At 57.0% G+C, this 22,005-nt stretch overlaps 1 protein-coding gene across 1 annotated transcript in view; it reads right to left on the bottom strand.

The window, feature by feature from the left end:
• Nucleotides 1–22,005, bottom strand: part of TSPAN11 (tetraspanin 11) — a 95,368-nt gene that overhangs the window by 8,547 nt on the left and 64,816 nt on the right. The window contains exons 4-7 of the mRNA XM_075552201.1: nt 11,101–11,175; nt 10,032–10,136; nt 7,661–7,819; nt 7,273–7,359 (exon numbers count right to left, since the gene is read on the bottom strand). Of these exons, the coding sequence (XP_075408316.1) occupies nt 7,273–7,359; nt 7,661–7,819; nt 10,032–10,136; nt 11,101–11,175 (426 nt within the window). The remainder of the gene's footprint in view (nt 1–7,272; nt 7,360–7,660; nt 7,820–10,031; nt 10,137–11,100; nt 11,176–22,005) is intronic.

The raw sequence follows: 22,005 nt of genomic DNA, 5'->3' as shown, positions 1-22,005 counted from the left end.
GAGACCCCTGCCAGACCTGAGATGCCTCTACCTCCACTGGATCCACAAGACTTTGCACACACTGGCCTGTGAGCTTCCTGTATTCGGCATCATTGCATGTGCTGCTTGAGTCTGAAGACGACTTTATAGATTGGTATCCGACATATGGGCTAATATTGGTCTTATGGACTTGATCTGGACTGGGCTGGGATGTTTTCTCAATACTCAATTTCTCTTGTATATAAAGCTCTTTCTTATACCCAAATGAGTGTCCATGAATTTGTTTCTCTAGTCCACCTGGACTAACACACCAGTTTTGGGCTAAAAAAAAACCATGCCTCTCTTGCCCCACGCACCTTACTCACCTGACCTCACTCTGAGAGACTTGTTTTTGTTTCCTTGGATGAAGAGGGACATGAAAGGACAGCGATTTGACGAGATTGGTGAAGAAAAAAACGAGGGAGGTGCTCTCGGCCATCCAAACAGATGAGTTTGAAAAATGTTTCCAAGAAAATGGAATTGCAGATTTGATAAATGTATTACATGTAATGGAGAGTACTTCGAAGGTGATAAGGTTGTTTTGTAAACGAAATTTAAATGCATGGCTCTGAGGGGAAAAAAAATCCATTTTGCGGGGGGGGGGTACCCCTCGTATACATATGCTGATTCCTTCATAACAGGTATGCTCATCACTGTGTGTGCACATGCATGTTACACACACCCACATACACAAGCACAGGCACACACACACTCTGATTCCTTCATAACGGGTGTGCTCATCACTGTGTGTGCACATGCATGTTATATACACAAGCACAGGCACACACACACACTGATTCCTTCATAATGGGTGTGCTCATCACTGTGTGTGCACATGCATGTTACACACACCCACATACACAAGCACACACACACACTCTGATTCCTTCATAACGGGTGTGCTCATCACTGTGTGTGCACATGCATGTACACACCCCTCGTATACACATAAGGGCACACAGGCACCTTGATTCAGGCAGGGAGGGCAAGGAAGCCAGCCACGAGCTCGAGGGAGGCAACAGCACCATATTCCTAGTGGATGACCCAGCAAGCCCACCAGCAGAAGTCCCACCACCACCACCACCCATGCAGGGTGAGCAGATAGATCCATGTGGCAAGAAGGAGCCAGAGATGGCAGGGGTGGGGTGGGGCGGGCTGCTGGGGCCTGGCCTGCCTGGACTCAGCCCCAGGGCCCCACAGGGCATTTTCTCAGGGCAGTGGCATGTGTTTAACGTCGTCTGGGGTGTCTGAGTGAGCACACAGCTGTTCCTGAGGGCTTCGAGGCAGGGCCAGGTCTCTGGGAAGTCACATCGGTCTGACCTCTCGGACTCCCCTTCAGTGACCACCAGGGCCCAATCCTGGCGGTCTTAGGAAACATTCACGGGAAAAGGCCATTATCTTTCATTTTCCTGTTTCCACTTTTGGGGGGCTGCTGGGCAGGTGGTAGCCAGCTTCCAGTTGGGGGCTCACACACCAATGACTGTCATCTTGAGCAGAGTTATCTCCCCTCTGGAGCCTAGACCCCCCCTGTCCTGAGGGAAACCTCCAGTCTGACCTCTGGCCAGGGTCCTTGCCAACCAGGATGGCAGTCTAATGCCTAGATCCCCAAATTTATTGGGTGCTTTTCAGAAAGAAAAATTACTCACCGCTCCACTGGCAACGAAAAACTTTTGTACTATAGCCCATAATCCAGGATACAGTGTAGGCATCTGCTTTTGTAACCCCCCACCCCCTGGATCACCTCCCACCCTGGGATGGTATCACCCACTTGGGAAACAGTGGTCTAAAGCAGGGATGGGGGGACCATCAGCACCCACTAACCACACACGCCTCACCAAAGAGAAGCACTTCCAGCCGTCGCATGGGGGGTGAGTTAATTGGCCAAATAGAGCAGGCTGCTTTTTAAGTTGATAATTTTGTACTAGCAGCACATGACGGGATACATCTCCAACAAGGCCCTTGGTCCCCCAGCCCAGATTTAAGGACCATCACAAGGGCACTCACCCGCTCCTGGGACCCCAGTGCTGTGGAAGAAGCCAGAATGCTAATCAGTCACCCCCGGAGCCGCCTCCACCTCGCAGGGCTGCGCCTGCACCCCAGCACACCGTCTAACTCTTACTGCACACCACCTCCTTCAAATCCCTCGCCGGCTGTCCTGCCTGGTTGGTGGCTTCTCGGTCCCAAGCCCAGGACCCACAATAACCACAAACTGTAACTACCTGGACATGTCTTCATCTGCCCCAACCTTCCTGTTAATTGAAAGTGCCCTGGCCGTGGGGACAGCCCCTGGGCACAGCCTGGCCCGGGCAGGCACTCAATGCAGAGCAGGCTGAGAGAGACAGAGAGTGGAGCAGAGACCCAGAGCCACACCTGGCTGTGACCCCGTGGCTGCGTGTCCTCAGATGTGTGTGAATGAGGTGGGCTTAGGGCCTCTTAGCCCTGAATGCACAGTTGGGTCACCCTGCAGGCCTCCCCCCAGAGGACAGGGCACCAGCACCTCGGGAGAGAGATGGGCAGCCAGGGCTGAGCAGCCTGGTCAGGGGGGAGGAGGGTGGGAGTGGGGTGGTACCCGGGAAGTCCTTCTAGGCCCACGGATCTATGCTTTGGGGGCACGCCTCAAGACCCCGATTGTCCCGCCCGCCCCACGTAGGAAAGGCCCTCCAGTGTAGTGATTCAAACAAGCTGGGATGGAGGCGTCCTCAGGCACTCACTGCGGAAATGAACAGAGGGGGAGGGGCTGCTGGCCCTCTGAGGCACCCAGGGCAGGAAGTCTGCTCAGCATCCCTGCCTGTGGCCCCCTCTGCTCCAACGTGCAGTGACAGGGAGTCCAGCACTCCGCAGGGCCCACTGAAGGGACAATTGTAATTGTGAGAATGGCCTTGAGCCCATCTCTTTGTAAATCCCCCCAGCTGTTCCAGTGTGGGCTTGGAGCCACCCAGAGAAAGTTCCCTCCCTCTCCCACGTGGCAGCTGATGGCTATTGAGGACCAGTCTCCCCCTGCTTGCCCACATTCAGTTTCCAGGCCCTCTGCTGCTTCCTCTGGGTTGGTGGGTCTCAACCTTAGCTGCACACGCAAAACCCAACCCAACCCAACCCAACCATCAAACTGGCTGCCTTCCAGTCCATTCCAACGCATGGTGCCTCAAGCTTTGCAGAGCCCAGCGGGGCCCTCAGGGTGCTGTGCCGTCTGAAGCAGATCACCAGGCCTTTCTGGTTAGCAAGTTCTTCCTGGGTAGGTTTGAACCTCCAACTTTCAGCATCATTTGGGAGCTCTATGGAGCCCTGGAGGTGCACCGCTTACGAGTTGGGCTGTGCTCTGAAAGGTTGGCAGTTTGAAACCACCCGCAGCGCTGCTGGAGAAAGCTGAGGCTTTGCACTCCCGAGTCTACCCTGTGTCCTAGGGTTGCTATGGGTCATCACTGATGGCAGTGAGTTGAGGAGGGAGCTAGCTATACAAGGAACCCTGATGGTGTAGCGGTTGCACATCGGGCTGCTATTTGCAGGGTCAGCGGTTCAAAACCACCAGCCACTCTGTGGGAGAAAGATGGGGCTGTCTACACCTGTAAAGAGTTACGGTCTCAGAAACCCCAGGGGCGGTTCTGTCCTGCCCTGTAGGGCCACTATGGGTCAGCATCCACCTGATGGCAATGAGCTGGTTAGTTTTTAAATGTGTTTTTTTCAGGGAGCTGTATAAGTACATTTGTGCCCAAGGGGCAGCCAAAATCATGTGGTATCACTGTTCTGGAGAAGAGCCAGATCTTGGGTGGCAGTAACACCCACAAGGTGATCCCAGTGTGCAGCTGAAGGTGAGGCTCACAGTTTGGGCACCCTGAGACTTGGTCCCTCCTAGTGGGCAGGCCAGGTAGGGACCACCCAGGCTGTCTCCATCTCTGCTTATGCTAAGTCTGGCTACAGTAGCTCAGGACAGCACCCCTGACCTGTCCCTCAAGCCAGATGCCTTTGGTCTGTGTTCTGAGCACGGGCATGTGTTTGTCTGGGTCGCTTCAGGGCCAGAACATAACTGTGAGAGGCAGGCTGTTCGTTTCAGCACGTCTTTCCCACCCATCAAGTACTTTCCCCAGTTCCTACTTTGCCCTTCAGCCGAGCAGCCCTCCCCGAGATCTGGATCATACTCAAACTTGATTAGTACGCTTCCCGCATCTGCCTCGGAATCAGATGAAAATGTCGCAGAGACGGGTCTGCAGCTGGGCCGCCACAGCCCCCGACCGGACACCTGTCACCAGGCTGCCCTTGGGCCACTCAATAACCCTCCATGAAGCCCCCTAAACATAGCAGTGCCTGACCCATACGACAACGGGGCGACAGGTGACGTGCTGCCAAACACCTGGCTGAGATCTGGCTGGCGATGCCACTGCCTCTCCTGCCTGGTGGGCATCCGGCTCCAGAAGGGTGGGCACTGTGGTCTGAGTCTGGCCAGAAAAGGCAGAGCATTTTTGAGCGAGAGGATGCCTTAGAGATGGGCTAGGCCGGCGGAATCCAAACTGTATTTGAAACCGGAAGTGTTAGCTCAGGGCCCCCTCGCAGACTCATGGGGAGGGCGTCCTTTAAAGAGCCTTGCCTCTACATTTCACAGCTGAGAAAAGTGAGGGTCAGAGGGCAAAGGTGATTTCCCAAGGTCACCGACGACTTAAGCAAGGAGGAGGTGGAACTATGTCTAAATCCTCCCCCTCCCACCTCCCTCCCTGCCTCCCATCCCCCACCCCAAGTGGCTGGAGAGCAGAGCCACATTATGGCGCCATTGTGAGTTTCTGTTTCCTTAGTTGGGGGGGGTGGTATCTGATGTGCCAGACTCGGGTGTGTGGGGCAGCGCCAGGTAGGCACTGGCTGGGAGAGTCAGAGAAGGAACCCCCTCCTCCAGGCTGTGGACCAGGAGGGCCGGGAAGTGTAGTTCCCAGGATTGGACACCAGAGGGAGCACTAACCGAGGCTTGCCAACGCCTTTCGCAGGTGGTCCTCTCTCAGGGACACGAGGGGCAGTGGCGCAGCGATCCCTGGGGGAACGGAGGCTTATCAAGATTGTGAGTGGGGCGGAGGTATCTGTGTCCCTGAGGGTCCACTGTCAATGACAGACACCCTGGGCATTGGATTTACATTCTGCAGAAGCGATTCCACCTTGAATTTGGGTTCGGTCCTCTCTGTGGGCGGAGCCTCACTGCTGCCCCATCCCTAACCCCTTTTCCAGCTCCTAAGACCAGTGGGGCTAGGAATTTGCAGTGAGACTCAGACCTGGCCAGTCCATAGAGAGTGCTGTCCCCCTTCATGCAGAAAACCCCTGGGGATCAGCACACAGGCCCGCCCTGGGGAGTGGCCACTGGGGCTCCCTGCCCTGCTGTTTGCTGCCTGTGGGAAGACTCTGCCTGCCTTGCCCCAGGGAGGACTCTTCTGTCTGCTTCCTTGACCTTGAACCTGGCAGCCCATGTGAGTTGAAGACTTTCAGTATATTAACTGTGCTATGAATGTGAGTTGAACTGAGCCCTCTGTACTGCTGTGTGGACTAATTAGCTGTTACATTTCTTCTCGCTGTGTATATAGATATATGTAAAATTGTGAGTGTCCTGGTTTCGTTTCTCGAGAGAAACCTACCTAACACAGCATCAACTAGACTAGGTTTTAGCCACCTGCTGGGTGATGAGCCCCGTCTTCCTCTTTCTCTCTATCCCTCACCAGGGGTCATGAGAGGGGGACTGATGAGACCCACTTTCCCAGTGAGTGACCGAGGCTCAGAGATGAAAGGACCTGGCCAGGTCACACAAAAGCAGGCGTGTCTCCCTCCATAGACTGAGGGCGCTCCTCCCAGAATCCCAGCCTGTCCCTGGCCCACCTGGTCCACTGACCAATGTGAGCAGGCAGCCCGGTGTCTCAACGTTTCACCATCCATGCATACCACTATCCCCTACATCTCTTCTCCACAGAACTCAGCGTGAGGGCAGGGCACTTGGAAAGCGCAGGGCTGGGTGGCAGGGTGCCAGTTTAGGGTGCACCTCCGCCAAGCTGTGGGTCAGCTTTCTGGTGGCTCAGTTTCCTGAGCTGTCGAACGGGGAGGGTGCGGGTGGCCGGTCTCAGGCGGTGTTGCGTATGTGCTCAGGGAAGTATGTGGAAGCACTCCCCGGTGACAGAGAGGCGGGTAAAGGCAATCTTCTAGCTGAGGGCTCAGCGTGGGAAGTGGGTCACAAGCATCACCTGGTTCTTATTTGGATAACTAATTCATTAAGCAATTAGCCTCATTAAAAAAAAATTTCCAGGGCCAGGGAAATTAAGAGATGGCTCAAGGTCACACAAGAGCAGAGCCAGGAATGAAACCAGGCCTTCAGAGGCCTCCGGGCTGCGGTCAGCCCTCGACTCCAACTCCAGGCGGCGCCATCCTCGTGAACAAAACTCTGCCTGGTACCGCACCATCACCGGGACCGGATGGGCCGATGTGGGGGGCGGATCGCGGGGCCTGTCTTCCCGGTCCCTCTTACCCTTCATAGGCTGTGCTCCTCATGGTGGAATAGGGAGGGCTGGCCGTACAGCAACCTTTCGTGACCCTAAACACTGTGACCAATGATTACCCCCTGCTTCTGGTCTGCAGGGGCACGGTGGGCGAGATGGGTGTGTGGACTGCAGGGCCCCTCTCTCACCTGCATGCTGGGTCCCCTTGCCCAGAGCACGCAGAGAGAAAGAACAGCGCTGACTTCCAGCACAAGGGTGGGGTGCTGGTGGTAATGGGGCGGGGCGGGGGAGTTCCAAGGGAGGGGCGTGGAGGAGGTGCAGCAGCAAAGGCTCATCTTCCCAGCTCAGAGCTGTGTGTACAGAGGAGCACACATACCTGGGCATGCACATGGAGGAGCACTTGTTGGCACACACACGTGTACTCACAGAGGAACGCGTGCATATACATGCACACACACGGCACACACACACATGCACAGCACACATGAATGCAGACCCATGCACAGTCCGATGCATGCAGACACGCATCCCTGCACACACACCTCAGCAGGCCACGCATAGGGCACACCTACCTGAGCCCACATTCATACTCCTCCCAGCTCCCTGCTCTTTACAAGTTCAAGGTCTCCCCCCAGGGCCCCAGGAATTTCCATGGCCTCTGGGGAGAGGCTGACCACCCTCAGCTGCAAAGGGGATCGGGGAGGGGAGAGGTCACGGTAGGGGAGGGTGGGGAAAAGGTCAGCCAATGAGGGTCCAAGTGGGAGCTCTTCCAGAACATCCCCACCCCCACATCCCAGCTCACCTGCAGGCAGGCTACCCCGATGCCCACGGCCCCCATGAGGAGCAGGCGGTCGGCCAGGAACTGTTCCAGCTTGGTGATGCAGCCCCCCTGCAAGGGAACCGCCCGGAGGTCACGCTTGCTAGGGGCCAGGCGCAGGGTGGGCTGGGCTGGCTGAGAGGACACTTCCCAAGAATGAGTCTGGCTTCAGCCCTCCAACTGCTCCCAGGCTCATTAGAGGGACATGTCCTGGGGTCCCCACTAGGGGGACCCCACTTGTCCCTAGGGCTTGAAAGAGGCCCCAGGCAGTACTGTGGTCACCCTGCCAGCATGTCCTGCTCTGCCTCCCTCCGCCGCCCCCCTCCCAGGGGCACTGAGTGCCGGGAAGACCCCCTGGAGCATGGCAGCTCACCTCGACCTTGTAGATGTTGGAGGGGTGGACCCGCTGGCCGCAGCCTGTCACCACTGTCTTGCAGCAGCTGTCTGGCACCCGGCGGCCCTCGGCCTCACGAGACAGGATGTATGCACTGTGCTGCCAGTCGGCTGAGCTGTTGCTGCCGCAGCACTTGAACTGAGGGAAGAGGCAGAGGCTGTGGGGCAGGGCAGCTGGGGAGAGGGGTCCTCCAGGCCCTGGGCATCAGCCAGGCTGGCAAGACACAGGGCTCAAACACGCATCCTGTTCCTGCCCCTTCCCCGTGGTGAGCAGGGGCATCTTCTTCAGACTCGGGCAGAGGCTACCTACCAGGCCCCTTGCTCAGCCCCTGTCGCTCCCCTAAGTCCACCAAGGTGAGGAGGCCTTGCCTTGGGGGACAGAGCAGGTCCACAAGAAGACGCTGTGGAGATGGGGGCTGGTGCATTCCTGGGCCTCTGGCGGGGGGAGGGGAGGGGGGCAACCAACAGGGTGGGGACAATGGAAGGGGCTGAATCCTTGGTCATCTGGGGGAGGCAGGGCCCCAGGGGCACGTGATGAGGTGCCTCTATGGCCCCCACACAGGCCTGGCTGCCTCCGAGCCGCAGCCTGGGCCACAGAGAGTCCTTGAAGCTGCAGAGCAAGAAGATCGCTGCTGAGCAGAGGGTTCAGGGTGAGCGTACCAGGCCTCAGGCTGGCCAAGGTGGGACTTGCAGGTCCAAATGGGAGTCGCAAACACTCAGAAGTGGGTGTGTCTGCCACTCTGAGTCGGGGAGGCTGAGACGCCTAGGTGTGTGAATGTGTGTGCAGTCCGCTCTGTCCATAAGGGCTTGCTGGGCATCCGTCCTGAGCCAGGAGCGAAGCCAAGCAGAAGGGCTGAAACCTGAACAAGGACCCAACTCCTGCCCGGAAGTAGCGCGTCCCGTCCCATGTCACTGACTGCAGATCTCCTCACAGCGAGAGGCCCAGCCCACTGTGTGTCCTGGGGACACCACACACACACACACACACACACACACACACACACACACACACACATGGCCCTCGCTGGCCGTGAGGGCTGTGTTCAAGAAGTCCCGCCTCAGACGTGGGCCAAGCTCATGTGTGATGACCACGCACTGGTGCCCGTCTCCTCACGTGGACTGTGCTGTTCCTAGAGCTGGGGTCCACCTGCCAGACAGTCCCGGGTCCGAGACAAAACCTCAAGTCCAGGCTGGGCTCGGCAGAGGTGATGCAGTCAGACCAGGAGGGGAGGGAAGCAGATGAGGGCCTGTCCAGAGGGCAGGGGAAGTGGCCTCAAGGCAGGAACAGAATCTTTGGGGACCTAGAGCTGCACCTAGAACTTTCTATGTGGATGCAAATGTTCCCTGTCTGCACAGTGCAGTGGCTACTGGCCACCTGGACAGCTCAGGTACGGCCGCTGGGTAGGCCCGCTGCTGCTAACCAGGCCCTCAGATGGAGCCCACCCGCCACCACGTAGCCTCCAGGTGCCTGGCTCTGCAGGAGCAAACCCCAGCCTGTCTGCTGTGGTGAAGATTCCCGCTGAGAACCGCCCTGGGGCAGTTCCAGTCTGTCCTGCAGGGTCTCTGTGGGACAGAAGCAACCCGACGGCATGCTACAATGAGGACAGCGGTCACAGGAGCACTCGACGTGTGGCCAGGGGGACTAAGAACGTGAATTGTCAACTTAAAATGGCCATAGGCACACGGGCATCATCCTGGGCAGCAAGGGTCTGGGCGTCCATCTGCCTGACCTCAGCCAGGCCTGCGGGCCATCCTGGAAGGCCCTAGGGAGTCCGTTCTGGGGAAGGAGAGTTCACCGCTGTCTCTCCAGCGAGCCGCACGCCAACTGGAGGCTGCAAAGCTGTTGCAGTTTCTTAACTGAGGCAGCTCTGCCAGCTCAGCTCCCAGCTCTGCTGGGAATGGAGGAGGAAGGCGGGCCACGCAGATGGAAGGAGCCCAGAGAGGAACTTCCTGCCCCGGATCCTTGCCAGGAGATGGAGTTCTTCTCCTGGCTCAGCCAGCTTCCTTCCCACAGGGGCCCCAGAACAACGGGAGGGAAGGCAGCATGGGTGGGGTGCGGAAGAGGGAGTTAGGGGAGCATAGGGGAGGCTAGTGATGAGGAGGAGGAGGAAGAGGGGGAAGAGGGGGCGGGACAGGATCCAGCATTCAGGAAGCACTTGTCAGGGTCAGGGCACACTGGTGGGGGCTCTTACATGGGCCACCTCACCTAACTAGGAGCCCTTCATTAGAAAGACCTGCAGCGGAAGCTCCGAGAGGGCAAGACGCTTGGCCAGGGTCACGCAGATGGGGGAGCAGAGTCAGGATCTGAACTGCGGTCTGCTGGGCCTGCAAGCCTCGGGGCAGGGGCTTACGTCCTGCTGCAGACGGTCCACTGAGGCTGTGATTCCCACGGCTCTGGGCTGCCCATAGTTCTCGGTCAGCGTCCGGTTCAAGTGCTGCTTTAGCTCCTCACTCAGCTGAGGGGGCGTGGAGAGAGGAGGTGCAGTCAGCAGGGAATCCTCACCCCACCCCAGGAGCAGGCTACCCAGGCCTGCTCCAGAGCCATGCCAGCGAGCTCCAGGGCACACTCTGGCAGAGGTCAACCAAACAGTGCAGGGGGGCGGTGGTGTCACAGCAGAGAAGCTACTGCAAGATTGGGGGCCTGGGCTCTCAGGGGTGTGAGGGGCTGGGAAGAGGCCAGGCTGCCTGCCCAATTTCTGTGGGCTCACATGTTGACAATGGGGCAGTAGCCTGACTGCAGGTACTTACCATCAGGACTCAGTTCAGGCTTCCCGGGGCACCGTAGAAACCACCGGTGTGGCCGAACTCCACCAACCAAACCCCACCCTGGTCGTGACCCTGAGTCTCTAGGCCAGAGAACGCTAGGGCTGGAGGGGACCTGGCGGCCAGCCCCTGCCTGCTCAGCCTGGCCCACGCCTTTTGGGGGTGGGGTGGTCTCTAACACATGGACTCATCCTCCACCCACCCTGGGAATGAGAGAGGAATGACAGACCCCTCCCATGGGGAACTCCCACGCTCCACTCCCCCCTGCCAAAGACCTCCCCCTCAACAGCTGTGGCTGGGAGGTGCTGGAACCGGGGTGCAGCGGATCCAGATGTGCAGAAGCCTGATGGGAGCGTGGGAAGGAAGACAAACCCAGGTGGTGCAGGGGTTAAAGCACACAGCCACCGTCAGTTTGAATCCCCCCGCTGCCCTGAGGGCGCAGGACAGGGCAGTGTGCTTGGTACAGGTGACAGCTTCGCCCCGTAGAGTTGTGATGGGTCAGACTCAACCACACAGAAGGGGGTTTTATTTTGTGGTGAGGGGTGGGTGGGGCGGCCCACCCACATGCTGAGTGTCTCTGCCTCAGTCTCCCCAATCTTTGTTCCTCCAGGGGACACTGGTGGAGGACTCAGAAGGGAGACCCTAACAGAGACTCACCTTCTGGTAGTACACGTGGGCCAGGACTCCCGCCACCAGTTCCACGAGGAAGATGACCAGAAGCAGGCAGAAATACTGGGGACAAGGAGAGGAGCCGTCACCACCAGGTCTCATCCCTGAGCACACAGGTCAGGGTGTTGGGGAGCGCCCTGATACAATGAGGTAATGATGTCTGCCCGGGACCTCATCACTTGTCGCCACCCCCTTATGCCCACAGCTCCAGCCATGCCAGCCTCTGCTGGCTCTGAGCCCCTCCCTCGCCAGTCCAATAGGCAGGGCCACTACGAGTCCGGATTGAGTCAACGGCAGTGAGTGTGAGCTTTTGAATTTAGATGCCCTAGAGATACCATGGGGCAAGCGCTGAGAGGCTCACCACAAGGTCAGGAGTTCTAATCCATCAGGTGCTGCAAGGGAGGAAAACGAGGCTCTACACGCCCCTAAAATAAAACCACGAGCTGTACATAGGGCCCCTGTGAGTCCAAATCAACCAACGGCGGTGTGTCGGGTCGGGTTTTTATTGGCCAGGGGAGCCGATGATGCACAGTAGGTTCTAGCCAGGCTTCCAGACCAACAGGGACTGGGGAGAAAGGCATTGGTCCTGTCAGCAGCCCACTCAGGGGACGGCCCAGGCCTGGGCAGTGTCTGCCCCCGCTCCGGAAGGTGCTACCCAGGCTGACTCCCCACCGGAAGCAAAGCCATCTCAAGCCCTTGCCCAGCAGGGGTTTCCGGTTCCCCCACCATCGTGGGCCTCCTCCCAGCCTGAGCTTGCTCTTCATGCTTCCAGGGCCGGCTGCCTTCCTGGCTACTCACCGGACTGTGACAGCATGAGATCTGGAGCCAGTGTCCCGTCCCCTCCCAGCCGGCTTCACACAGACAGGGAGGCTGCTGGGACACTGCCTGACCTGGGTTTTCGTGCAGGAGGGCACAGGTGACCCAGTGGGTTGTGGGGAGGGAGGGAGGGAGGGAGGAAGATGAGGCAGGTGCAGGAAGTTGGGCAGAGAGGAGGGGGACAAGGCGGTGGTGGTGGGAGAATTGTTTGATGGAAGCTGGCCCTGTTCTGGGCCAGTACAGCTCCTAACCATGGTTGTCCTGGGCACTGGCGAGCCATTCCTGTTGGCATCACTTCCCTCCAAGGCTGTCCCACCCCCGGGCATTGCCCACCGCCCAGGGACACTGGGATCCCGGGCTGATGGGCAAGAGTTGAAGGGCCTTGGGTCATCGAGAGGCTGTGTGAGCAAGTCAGAGACAGGCAGCAGGGCTGCCCAGGAGGGATGGGGTGGGGACAGCCGGGAGGGCAGGGAAGTCGAATGGCTACTCCAGAGGCAATGCTCATCTGTGGGCCGCACATGCAGCAGGACTCCTAATGGTAGGGGCAGGTTTGAGAAACACGGTGGGTGGGGGTGGGGGTGGGGGCGGTAGCGGAACAAGGGGGACACAGGAAACTTCTCCCCACAGTACTCAGATCCAAGAGCAAGACTCCTTTTCAAGGCACGTCGGTCCCTTCTGTGCCCCCAGTCCTGGTGGCACCGTCGGGTCTGTGTTGGCCTGTTATTGCACAGTCACCGGTTCAAACCCACACACTCCGAGACAGAAAGATGAGGCTATCAGTTCCCATGGAGATGCCACAGTCGCTATGGGTAGGAATCCACTCCGTGGGAGTGGGTATAGTGCCTGGCTAGGAGTCCCCGGGTGGACAAACCATTACAGCTTTTGGCTACGGATCAGAAGGTTGGAGGTTCGATCCTCCATCCCCAGGGGTGCCTTGGAAGAAAGGCCTGGCGATCTCTAGCCAAACCAGGCATTGAAATCCCGTGCAGGGCGTGTCCTGAGTTGAAATCCATTCCATGGCAGCTGGCTGGCCTTGGGTGTCCATTGTCTCTAGCACTGGCAGCACCCAGGACAGACCCATGCTGAATAAATCTATCTATCCAAAATCAGAAGTGTTCCGGTTTTGTTTCTCTAGCCTTGTGTCCAAGGTTTTCTAGACAACGCTGTCATCCTTCATGGCCCTGCCCCAGCCTCTGTCCCACCGCCATGAGCCCAAGCTCCACCCCTCCCCTCATCAGCTGCTCTTTGGTACTCCCTTGGGCATGGACTTGGGGAGGCTTGCCTGGGGCTAAAGTGGGGGTGCAGGCTAGTGGTGCACACCTCTGGGGCTGTCTGGCAGGCTTTCCAAGCTCCTGGATTCCTGGGTGAGACTTAGATATAGGGAGCTGTCTGCAGGTGCCATGACTGCACTGGCCAGGGGCCAGGGCCCCCTCACTCCACGGGGCAGGCTGGAGTGGGCCCCGGCAGGAGGCTGCCCAGGTCTGCAAACCAGAAGGCACTGGTGGGGGTTGCGTCAAGCTGGGTTGGGGTTCAGGCGCTGTCATTTCCTGGCTCTGGATGGATAGCTGTGGCCTGAATTAAAAAAAAAATGTACTCCAGGTTGGGGATGCTGCAGTCCACAGCAGGACACTTGGCTCAGTTAGAGTAGTGTGTGTGTGTCTGTGTGTGTGTGTGTGTGTGTGTGTGACTGTGCAGGTCTGAAACCCCTGATCATTCACAGTTTGTGGGTGTGTGTGTGTGTGACTGTGCAGGTCTGAAACCCCTGATCATTCACAGTTTGTGGGTGAAAGCCTCATCTCTGGCCATGCCTGCTGTGAGTGACCAAGAGGATCCACCCAGAGAGGTAGGGACACGTTCTCTCTTGTTCAGCGCATCAGGGTGACCAGCGCAGCAGGCAAGGGGATGCAGGCCAGGTGTGATAGTTAGGTTTATTATGCCAACTTAGCCAATAGGAACATGTGGGATTAATCGGTCACAGTTTGCTTGAAGGGCAGAATGATAACTGGCTCTGTAAGGCCTGCCCCCCTCTCTCTTGCTCTCTGGTGATCAGAGCATGCTGGAGTGTGCTACTGCTTTAGCTACTTCCCTGCCTCAGCCTGTGAGCTACACTACCTGTGGGTCACGCCAACCCGTGGATCTTGTTGCTAGAGCTTGAGACTCCTTTGAGACCTGCTTTGCCACACTGCTGGTGCGCACATTGCTTGAGCTTGAGGCCTTGCATTGCTTTCGTTCAATATCTCATCTGGACCTGCTTTGCTAAGCTCCTGAGCTACTGACTGTTGCTGACCTGCCCTGCTACTGGCTGCCTGTAGGCACACTTGGCCTGCCTTGCCCGAGGGAGGACTCTGCTGTCTGCTTCCTTGGCCTTGGACCCCTCAGCCCATATGAGGTGAAGTATTTCCAGTGTATTCACTGTTCCATGGGAGTGAGTTGAACTGAATCCTCTCTACTGCTGTGCGGACTAATTAGCTGTTATATTCCTTCATGCTGAATAAATCTATCTATCTATCTATCTATCTATCTATCTATCTATCTATCTATCTATCTATCTATCTATCTAAAATCATAAGTGTTCTGGTTTTGTTTCTCTAGCAAACCCTGCCTAACACACAAGGTCAATGCCAGACTGTCATATAGATCCTCGCCCCCCCCCCCCGGGAGCATCTCTCGCCCTACTGTGCCACAGGGCCCTGGGGACAGGTGCTGGGTACAGCAGCTCCTTTGACAGGGTGCCCTTCCTGCCAGCTCCAAATGTCCCTTGTGTCCCCAGCCAACTGTGGTACTCGGAGGCCGGTATCATTGCTCCGCCCCAAAGGCCCAACCAGCCTTTCTGAGTGGATTCTGACTCACAGGGACCTCAGATATGTCAGAGGAGCAGAGCGGATTCTCAGGCCTTTCTCCGTGTGGACTCGGACCTCTACCTCTTTCTGTTAGCGCCCGAGCATGTGAACGGACTGTACAGTGGGCCCTAAATGCAGTGACTGCTGGTGGTGCCCCAGCTTCCCGGTGGCCCCTGGGTGCCCTCTGTGCTGTGGCAGGATGAGCCACGTGCGCCCCCTCTCCCCATAAGCAGGTGTGGGGGTGACTACACTCTGTCCCTGCTGCTCCTTGTGAGTCACATACCCTATGTGGCAGGGCTCAGAGGAGGGGGAAGGACACTGTAGCAGCTGCTGCTGAAACTGGTGGGGCCAAGGGATGATGGGAAAGGAGCAAACCGGAACCACACCCCTTGACTTCATGGCAGGCTAAATTAGTATGTGCCAGCCCCTCCAAGGTTTGTTCTGGGGCATCAAACCGGCGCCCGTACCCGATGACCTTGTCAGGAGTCAGAAGAGGTCTCCCCTGAGAAGCAGGGTGTGTGGTGGATATGCCTCCCCACCCCCACCCCCACTCAAATATGCAGGGACTACTAGGGGGGAAGAAAGGGCCAGGGTGGGGGGGCTTCAAGTGTGGCTACAAGTGGGTGTCAGAGAGCACTCTCACTGTCTGGGGCTCTTGACAAAGACTCAGGAGGCAGGCATATTGCAGGTGTGTGACTCACCTTGGGGGGCGGGGGAGGAGGCCCTGAGTCATGGTGCTCAGTGTGACATCATCTCAGGCAGGGGTCATGCTGTGCCAGAGGCTGGGTGAGGTAGTTAGTTTATTGCGCCAACCTGGCCAATAAACACATGTGGGGTTAATTGAAGGGCAGAGGGATAAATGGCTCAATGAGCCTCACCTTTCTAGGTCTCCGGGCTCTTGCTTTGTAATGGCCGGACCAGGGTTCAGCTCCCTTAGCAGTTCCCTGCTTCAGCTGGCAAGGCTCACTTCCCGCAAGACATCCCTGAGGAGAAGCCACATGGACCTGCCCCAGTAAATCCTTGGGTGCTGGAGCAGCTATGTGGAGACCCCTGCCAGCACTGAGATGCTTACATGCTCACTGACTCGGCTTTCCTCCTGCAGTCGGCGTCATTGTGTCTGTTTTGTGAGCTGGAGGAGGACTTTGTGGACTGGTGTTGGACATATGGGTTAATGTTGGACGTGTGGGCTTGGGCAACACTGGGTTGGGATGTTTTCTTGATGTGCACTTAACCTTTATATAAGACTCTCTCTTAGACATGAGTTTCTGTGGATTTGTTTCTCTAAAGTACCCAGACTAACATACTGGGTCACCTGGGAGCTGCGACCAGGCTGGTTGGGGTTCCGCAGTGTGGGTCCACAGCCACCAACTAGCCTTCCCGAACACTCTCAGCCCAGCAGAGGCATCTCAGGACTCCTGCCACACCTGCCGTCTTCCCATGCCAATCTGAGATGGGCGGCCCCCCTCTCCGATCCTCCCCTGAAGGATTCTGCCATCTTTGCCTTGCAATGTGCCCAAATCATTGGCTGGGCGGTGGAGGGACTCAAGATGTATGCCTTTGAAATGTTGATGGCTTTTGGAAACAAAAGGAATCTGGTTGGGTGGCATCAGGCTGTAGGGGGGAGGGGGGAGGTCTCCTGGGAAATTCCGGTACAACCACGCTTGCTCCCTCTGCAGGGCGAGCCGACCTGCGCCTTTGTTGTCCTGGTGGAAAGACATCCCTTGGCACCACACTCCTGAAGCTTTTTGCCCCACCTGGAGAGTTTTCATTTTCTGCAAACATCGTCCTAGTAAGGTCCTGGGATCGCCCTGGGTCCTTCAAGACATCCTCTCCAGATGATCTCTTTGGCATTCCCACACACACTCACCACAACCTTCTGAGCGGGCCTCTCTGCCTTGGATGAATGGGCCCCATGGGTCTCCTTGGAAGCCACTGTTTTGGATCGGACCTGGCTCTCCGGATGGTGTTGGTACAGCCCAGATTCATACCCTGGTTACCTCTGCTTTCATAAAACCACCGCCCTTAGCTTCACTGTTGGCGAAAACCAGCTCTTGGGGTAAGTTGGTCCTCCCTTGATGCTTCTGGCTCCCACTGAGCCGAAAGTTTCCTGTGGCCAAGACGTTTGCTTACCATGTGTGGTAATTACATGATCGTTTGTCAATTTGAGAGGATTACAGTGAAGGGGTGGAGCCTGTCAATCAGGTCATAGCCAATGAGGCCACGTGTGGGCATGGCCTTCTCCTGAGGATGCTGGGAACTCCCGTCTTCCTCCTTGGAGGTGGGAGACACACTCTTTCTCTGCTGGGAGACATTACTGCAGACAAACCACATGGAGCTATGCTAGAGCCCTGGGAGCTGGAGAAGCCACGTGGAGACCCCTGCCAGCACCAAGATGCTTACAATGCCACTGGATCCACAAGATTTTGCACCCACTGGCCTGCAATCTTCCTGCACTTGGTGTCATAGCATGTGTTTCACGAGTCTGAAGAGGACTTTATGAATTGGTATCAGACATATTGGTGAACATCAGACTTACAGACTTGATCTGGACAGGTCTGGGATGTTTTCTCAATGTTCAACTGCTCTTGTATATAAAGTTCTTTCCTATACACATATGAGTGTCTATGAGTTTGTTTCTTTAGTTGACACAGAATAACACACCATGGGAAATGCCTAACCACGTGAGATGTCAACTTCATAAGTGCAAAAAACAGAAAGCAACACATGTTGGAAAGGGGCGTGGAGAGAGCCGAATCCCCCAGACACTGCTGGCGCTTCCTCAAACCACGAGGAATAAAAATTCCCTCTGAGCCAACAAACCCTACAGACAGACGTCAGCGTCAAAGCCCAGACACAAATACGCATGCTCATGTTCCCGGCAGCCCTGTTCTCAATAGCAAGAAGATGGGAAACATCTAAATGCCCCCTCAGTGGAAGAACGGACAAAGAAACTGTGGACCCTGCACCCAATGGAACACTCCGAGTCGCCAGAGAGGAACGCCGAGGCTGCCAGGCACTGGGTGGCATGGATGGGCTTGGTTAGCCAATCACCACAATCATGCAGGGACAGCTATTGTAGGAGCAGACTGTTAATAAAGCCAAGACAAAGGCTTTCATGCCCCCAAATCCTAGGTGGGGCAGGTTGGACGGAAGCCACGGGCTTGAGGTGGACAGGTGTTGAGTTGGGTGAAGGAGAAGGGAGCATTCCGTGAGAGGGAGAAAAGCGAAAAGGGGCGGGCAAGGCAGTGCAGGGGCACGCTCTTGGCAGGTTTGCTACGTAGCTTCTGCTGTTGAATGCAAAACGGATGATCTGAAATGCAAAACCCCAAGCCGGGCTCACCACCGGGGAGTCTATTCGTGCTCTCAGCCGCCCTGCACACATGGACAGCATAGAACTGCCCGGTGGTGAGTTTTGGGGCTTTTAACGGGAGTAGAAAGCTGTGAGGCTGGTGGTTTCGAACTGCTGAGGTTGCGGTTAGCAGCCCCTGGTGCGACCACTAAGGCGCCTTATCTGAAGTGTAACCCCACCCCCAATTCACATACGTTTAAAAAAGAAAGAGAAAGAAAGGAAGCAAGCAGAGACGTCTTCAGGTGGGCTTGCTTAACACAGAGGCGAGACTGGAGGCTCAGAGATGCTAGGGCAGACGCGCTTCGGGGCGGCTAGGGACCAGCTGGGGCCGGCCTTCAGATCAGCTTCAAGAACTTTGTAAAACTGGACTTGAAGCATTTCCCCAGTAGGCTGATTCTTACCCCTTGCCCCTCCCGCCCCCAAAACTGCGTTGAAGCATCCCCCCTGCCCCCCTTATCCTCTGCATGCTTAGAGCTGGAAATGAAGGCCCCGCTAAAACCCCAGTTAGACAACCAGAGCTCGGCCCGTGTCCCTGCAGGCTGGGTCCTGCCAGGCTCTAGCCTGTTCCAGTCAGAGGATTCAAGCCACTGCCTGGCTAAGGAGCAGGGAGAAGAGGCCGGCCTGCATGCCAGAGGGTGGCTCGGAAGGCTTGGGAGGGTCGGGGAGCTCCGAAGTGTGCACGCCAAGCAGCAGAAGATGGCGCCAGCTGTGGAAGCGGCAGTGACCTCTGGCAGTGAACCGCTGGCTGGAGGCAGTGAGAAGCAGGAGGGGCAGCTGCGTGGCCCTTTCATGCAGAGGAAAGGATGTGGATCCGGGAGTCTCAAGCCATTCTGGGAATAGGATGTCACTGTAGGGGGATGCAGGGGGATCCATTTGGTGTTGGGACTCCAGGGTCTCCTGATCAGTCCTTCCACAGCAGGGGGTCGGGGGGGGGGCTGCTGTGAAGGCAGGAGTTGGGAGGGGCCCCGGCAGAGTCTGTGCATCTGGCTGACGTCTGTCCAGCTCCGGCCCTAAGGGCTGAGAGCAGGGAGTGGGGCAGGGCAGGGCTGGGAGAAGATGGAAGAGGGTGAGGGGAGGGGTGGAGAGGGTTAGGGAGATGGGCATTCAAGAGACTGGCTGAGGCTAAAATGTTGGGGGCCAAAGAGGCTACATGGGGGACGTCCACAGAAGGAGAACACAGTTCCAGAATTACAAACCAAAGACGGGCGTCCACCAGATCCTGGCGGGACTGTGCTGGAGAACAGTCCGAATGGGCTGAGTGGGAGCAGGACCAGCGTGGATGGGAGGGCCTGGCCAGCTCGGGAGGGGTGAGGACTAGGCTCCACATGGCGGAGGCAGGTCCAGGGGAACACAAGCCCTAGCTGGTGTCAGGCCCAGTTCTGCACAGGGTGTGATGAGCTGCTGCCTCTTTCTGACCCCCTGGGATCCACGGGAGGTGCTAACACAGCCTGCTGCTCATTGAAGGATTGCAGGTTCAGATCCTCCCAGAGGCACCACGGAAGAAAGGCCTGGTAATCCCCTGGTGAGAAATCAGTCACTGACAGTCCCGTGGGGCACAGTTCTCCTCCACACACACACACAAGGTCGCCGGGAGTCAAACTCCCCTCCACAAGCACACAGTACTGAACTCGCCCCGAAGAAGGATTTGGGCTTGGGGATTTTCCTGCAGGATGCCTTCTCCCGGGCAGAGAGGTGTGGAACAGGGGCAGGCACCCGTGAGCTTATCTGCAGTAGAAGAGACTGGACCTGAGGGAGAGGGCAGGAGCCCCAAGATGGGACCGGTGATGGGGTCTCTGGAGCTGGTCAGTCTCGGGCAGGATTGGCTATGGGGAAAAGGGGAGGCTAAGAAGGGGCCCAGGACCAGCATAAGGGGACTGCAAGATCCAGGGGCCAGAGGAGATGACCAGGGACTCGGGGAAATCAGAGCATCAGACCAATTTGTCTTTTAGGGCAGGCAGTCTCTACTCCTAACTAGACTGCTAGCAGAGAACGGAGCCTCAGAATGCCTTTGGATCTTCTCTTCCTCCTCCGTTCAGCTGCTCCATGGCCCTCGGAGTGGTCCTGCCTACACGTGCCGTGGAAGTCAGTGGAGCAGACAGCTCCGTCAAGTCCACAGGGTGCAGAAGCCCAGAGGGGTGGTGGTGGTGCAGGCTGTGAAAGCCTCCCATGCAGAACATCTGGAGGAGACAGGCTGTGGTAAAGTGTCGCCCTGGCGGGGGGTGTTGGCCAGAACAAAGGAGCTCTGTTGGCACAGTGGTTAAGTGCTAGGCTGCTGAGGCCTAAGGCAGCTGTTCAACACCCCCTCCCCCCCACACCCCAGTTCCCCTCGGCCCTGCAGGGCCACTGTGAGCCAGGATCATGGCATAGCAGGCAGCAAGGACCACTGCACAGAAGATGCCCAAGTCTGCCTCTCAGACAAGGTGCTGTGTGACCCTGGGTGAGTCACTCACCCTCTCTGGGTCTTTTTTGGGGGGATGCTTTGGCGTTCTGCTCTATGAGTCCAGGAAGCCTTAGAACTAAACCTTTCTCCCAACCCCTGCCTCCTCCTCTCCCCGGCTCCCTGTGCACAGTGAGCTGGCGTTCCCCCAGGTGGGGCCCACCTGTCCTCAGGGTGCCTCTGCCTCTGCTCTCGGTCTGCAGTGAGCTGCGTGAGGCCCGGTCTCACCTGCTGCTGCCTTTGTAGGGGTGCAAACCTGTCTCCCTGAGAGGCAGAGGACACAAGAAGCAGATGTGGTAAGTGCAGATCTCTAAGTAAGCACAAGTGAGCCCATGCTTACCTTGCTGGGTAATGGATGCCTGACCTTGCTCAGGGACACACGCTAAGACTTTCAGGATGCTCGTGTGCAGTCTTACTGATCAAACAGACCATAATCTGTCTTCTGGGTCTTTTATTTTAAGACTATTTTTTTGGGGGGTGGGGACAGTTTTCCAAAAAAATCAAAACCAAACTCACGGCCACTGAGTCCCTGCCGACTCCCAGTGACCCTACAGGACAGGGAAGAACTGCCCCTGGGTCTCCAAGACTGTGTCTCTTTGTGGTTGTGAGGTGCCACTGTGTGGGCTCCACCCCACAGGGAACCAACGCACAAAAGGAGGAAACGGTGCCTGATCGGTCCTGCCCCATCCTCACAGGGGTCCCCGCGCCCGAGCCCATTGGTGCAGCCCTTGTGTCCGCCCAGCTCGTTGACGCTACCCCTCCACTTTTCCAATATGAGGACCTTTCGAGTGACTGGCCTCTCCTGACAATGCGTCCCAGCTGACCACCTGTCCAAAGTGTGTACGTAACCCTGTATGGGAGCAGACTCTCGTCTTTCTCCTGCGAGTTTTTAGGAGGACCAAAAAAAACCCCAAAACCACAGAAAGGAGAGCCGGGCCCAAGCCCTTCCCTGAGGGGTAACATCTTTAATCACTCTAGTCCAGCGTTTCTCAACCTTCCTCATGCCACGGCCCTTTCATACAGTTCCTCATGTCGTGGTGACCCCCTAACCATAAAACTATTTTTGTTGCTACTTCATCACTGTCATTTTGCTACTGTTATGAATCAGGCGGCCCCTGTGAAAGGGTCATTTGACTCCCAAAGGGGTCCTGACCCACAGGTTGAGAACCACTGCTCTGGTCGGTTTATTACAATCGATGAACTAATAGTGATGATGTGTCAGTCTGGGGATGCGTGTGGTCGGTAAATCTAACCCACCAGCTGCTCTGAGGGAGCAAGACTGGGCTTCCTACTCCCATCCCCAGTGACAGTCTTGGAAGTCCACAGGGGTCGCTGTGAGTCAGCACTGACTCGATGGCAGCCAGTTTGGTTTCAGTCTTTTGGTATTGAGTCCATGCGCTGGTCTCAGAGCAGGCTACATGTGGTAGTTAAACAATCGTTTGTCAATTTGA

Source organism: Tenrec ecaudatus, chromosome 6 (assembly GCF_050624435.1).
Source record: "Tenrec ecaudatus isolate mTenEca1 chromosome 6, mTenEca1.hap1, whole genome shotgun sequence".
Classification (NCBI taxonomy): Eukaryota; Metazoa; Chordata; class Mammalia; order Afrosoricida; family Tenrecidae; genus Tenrec; species Tenrec ecaudatus.
This window is presented reverse-complemented; position numbering and strand designations above follow the sequence as displayed.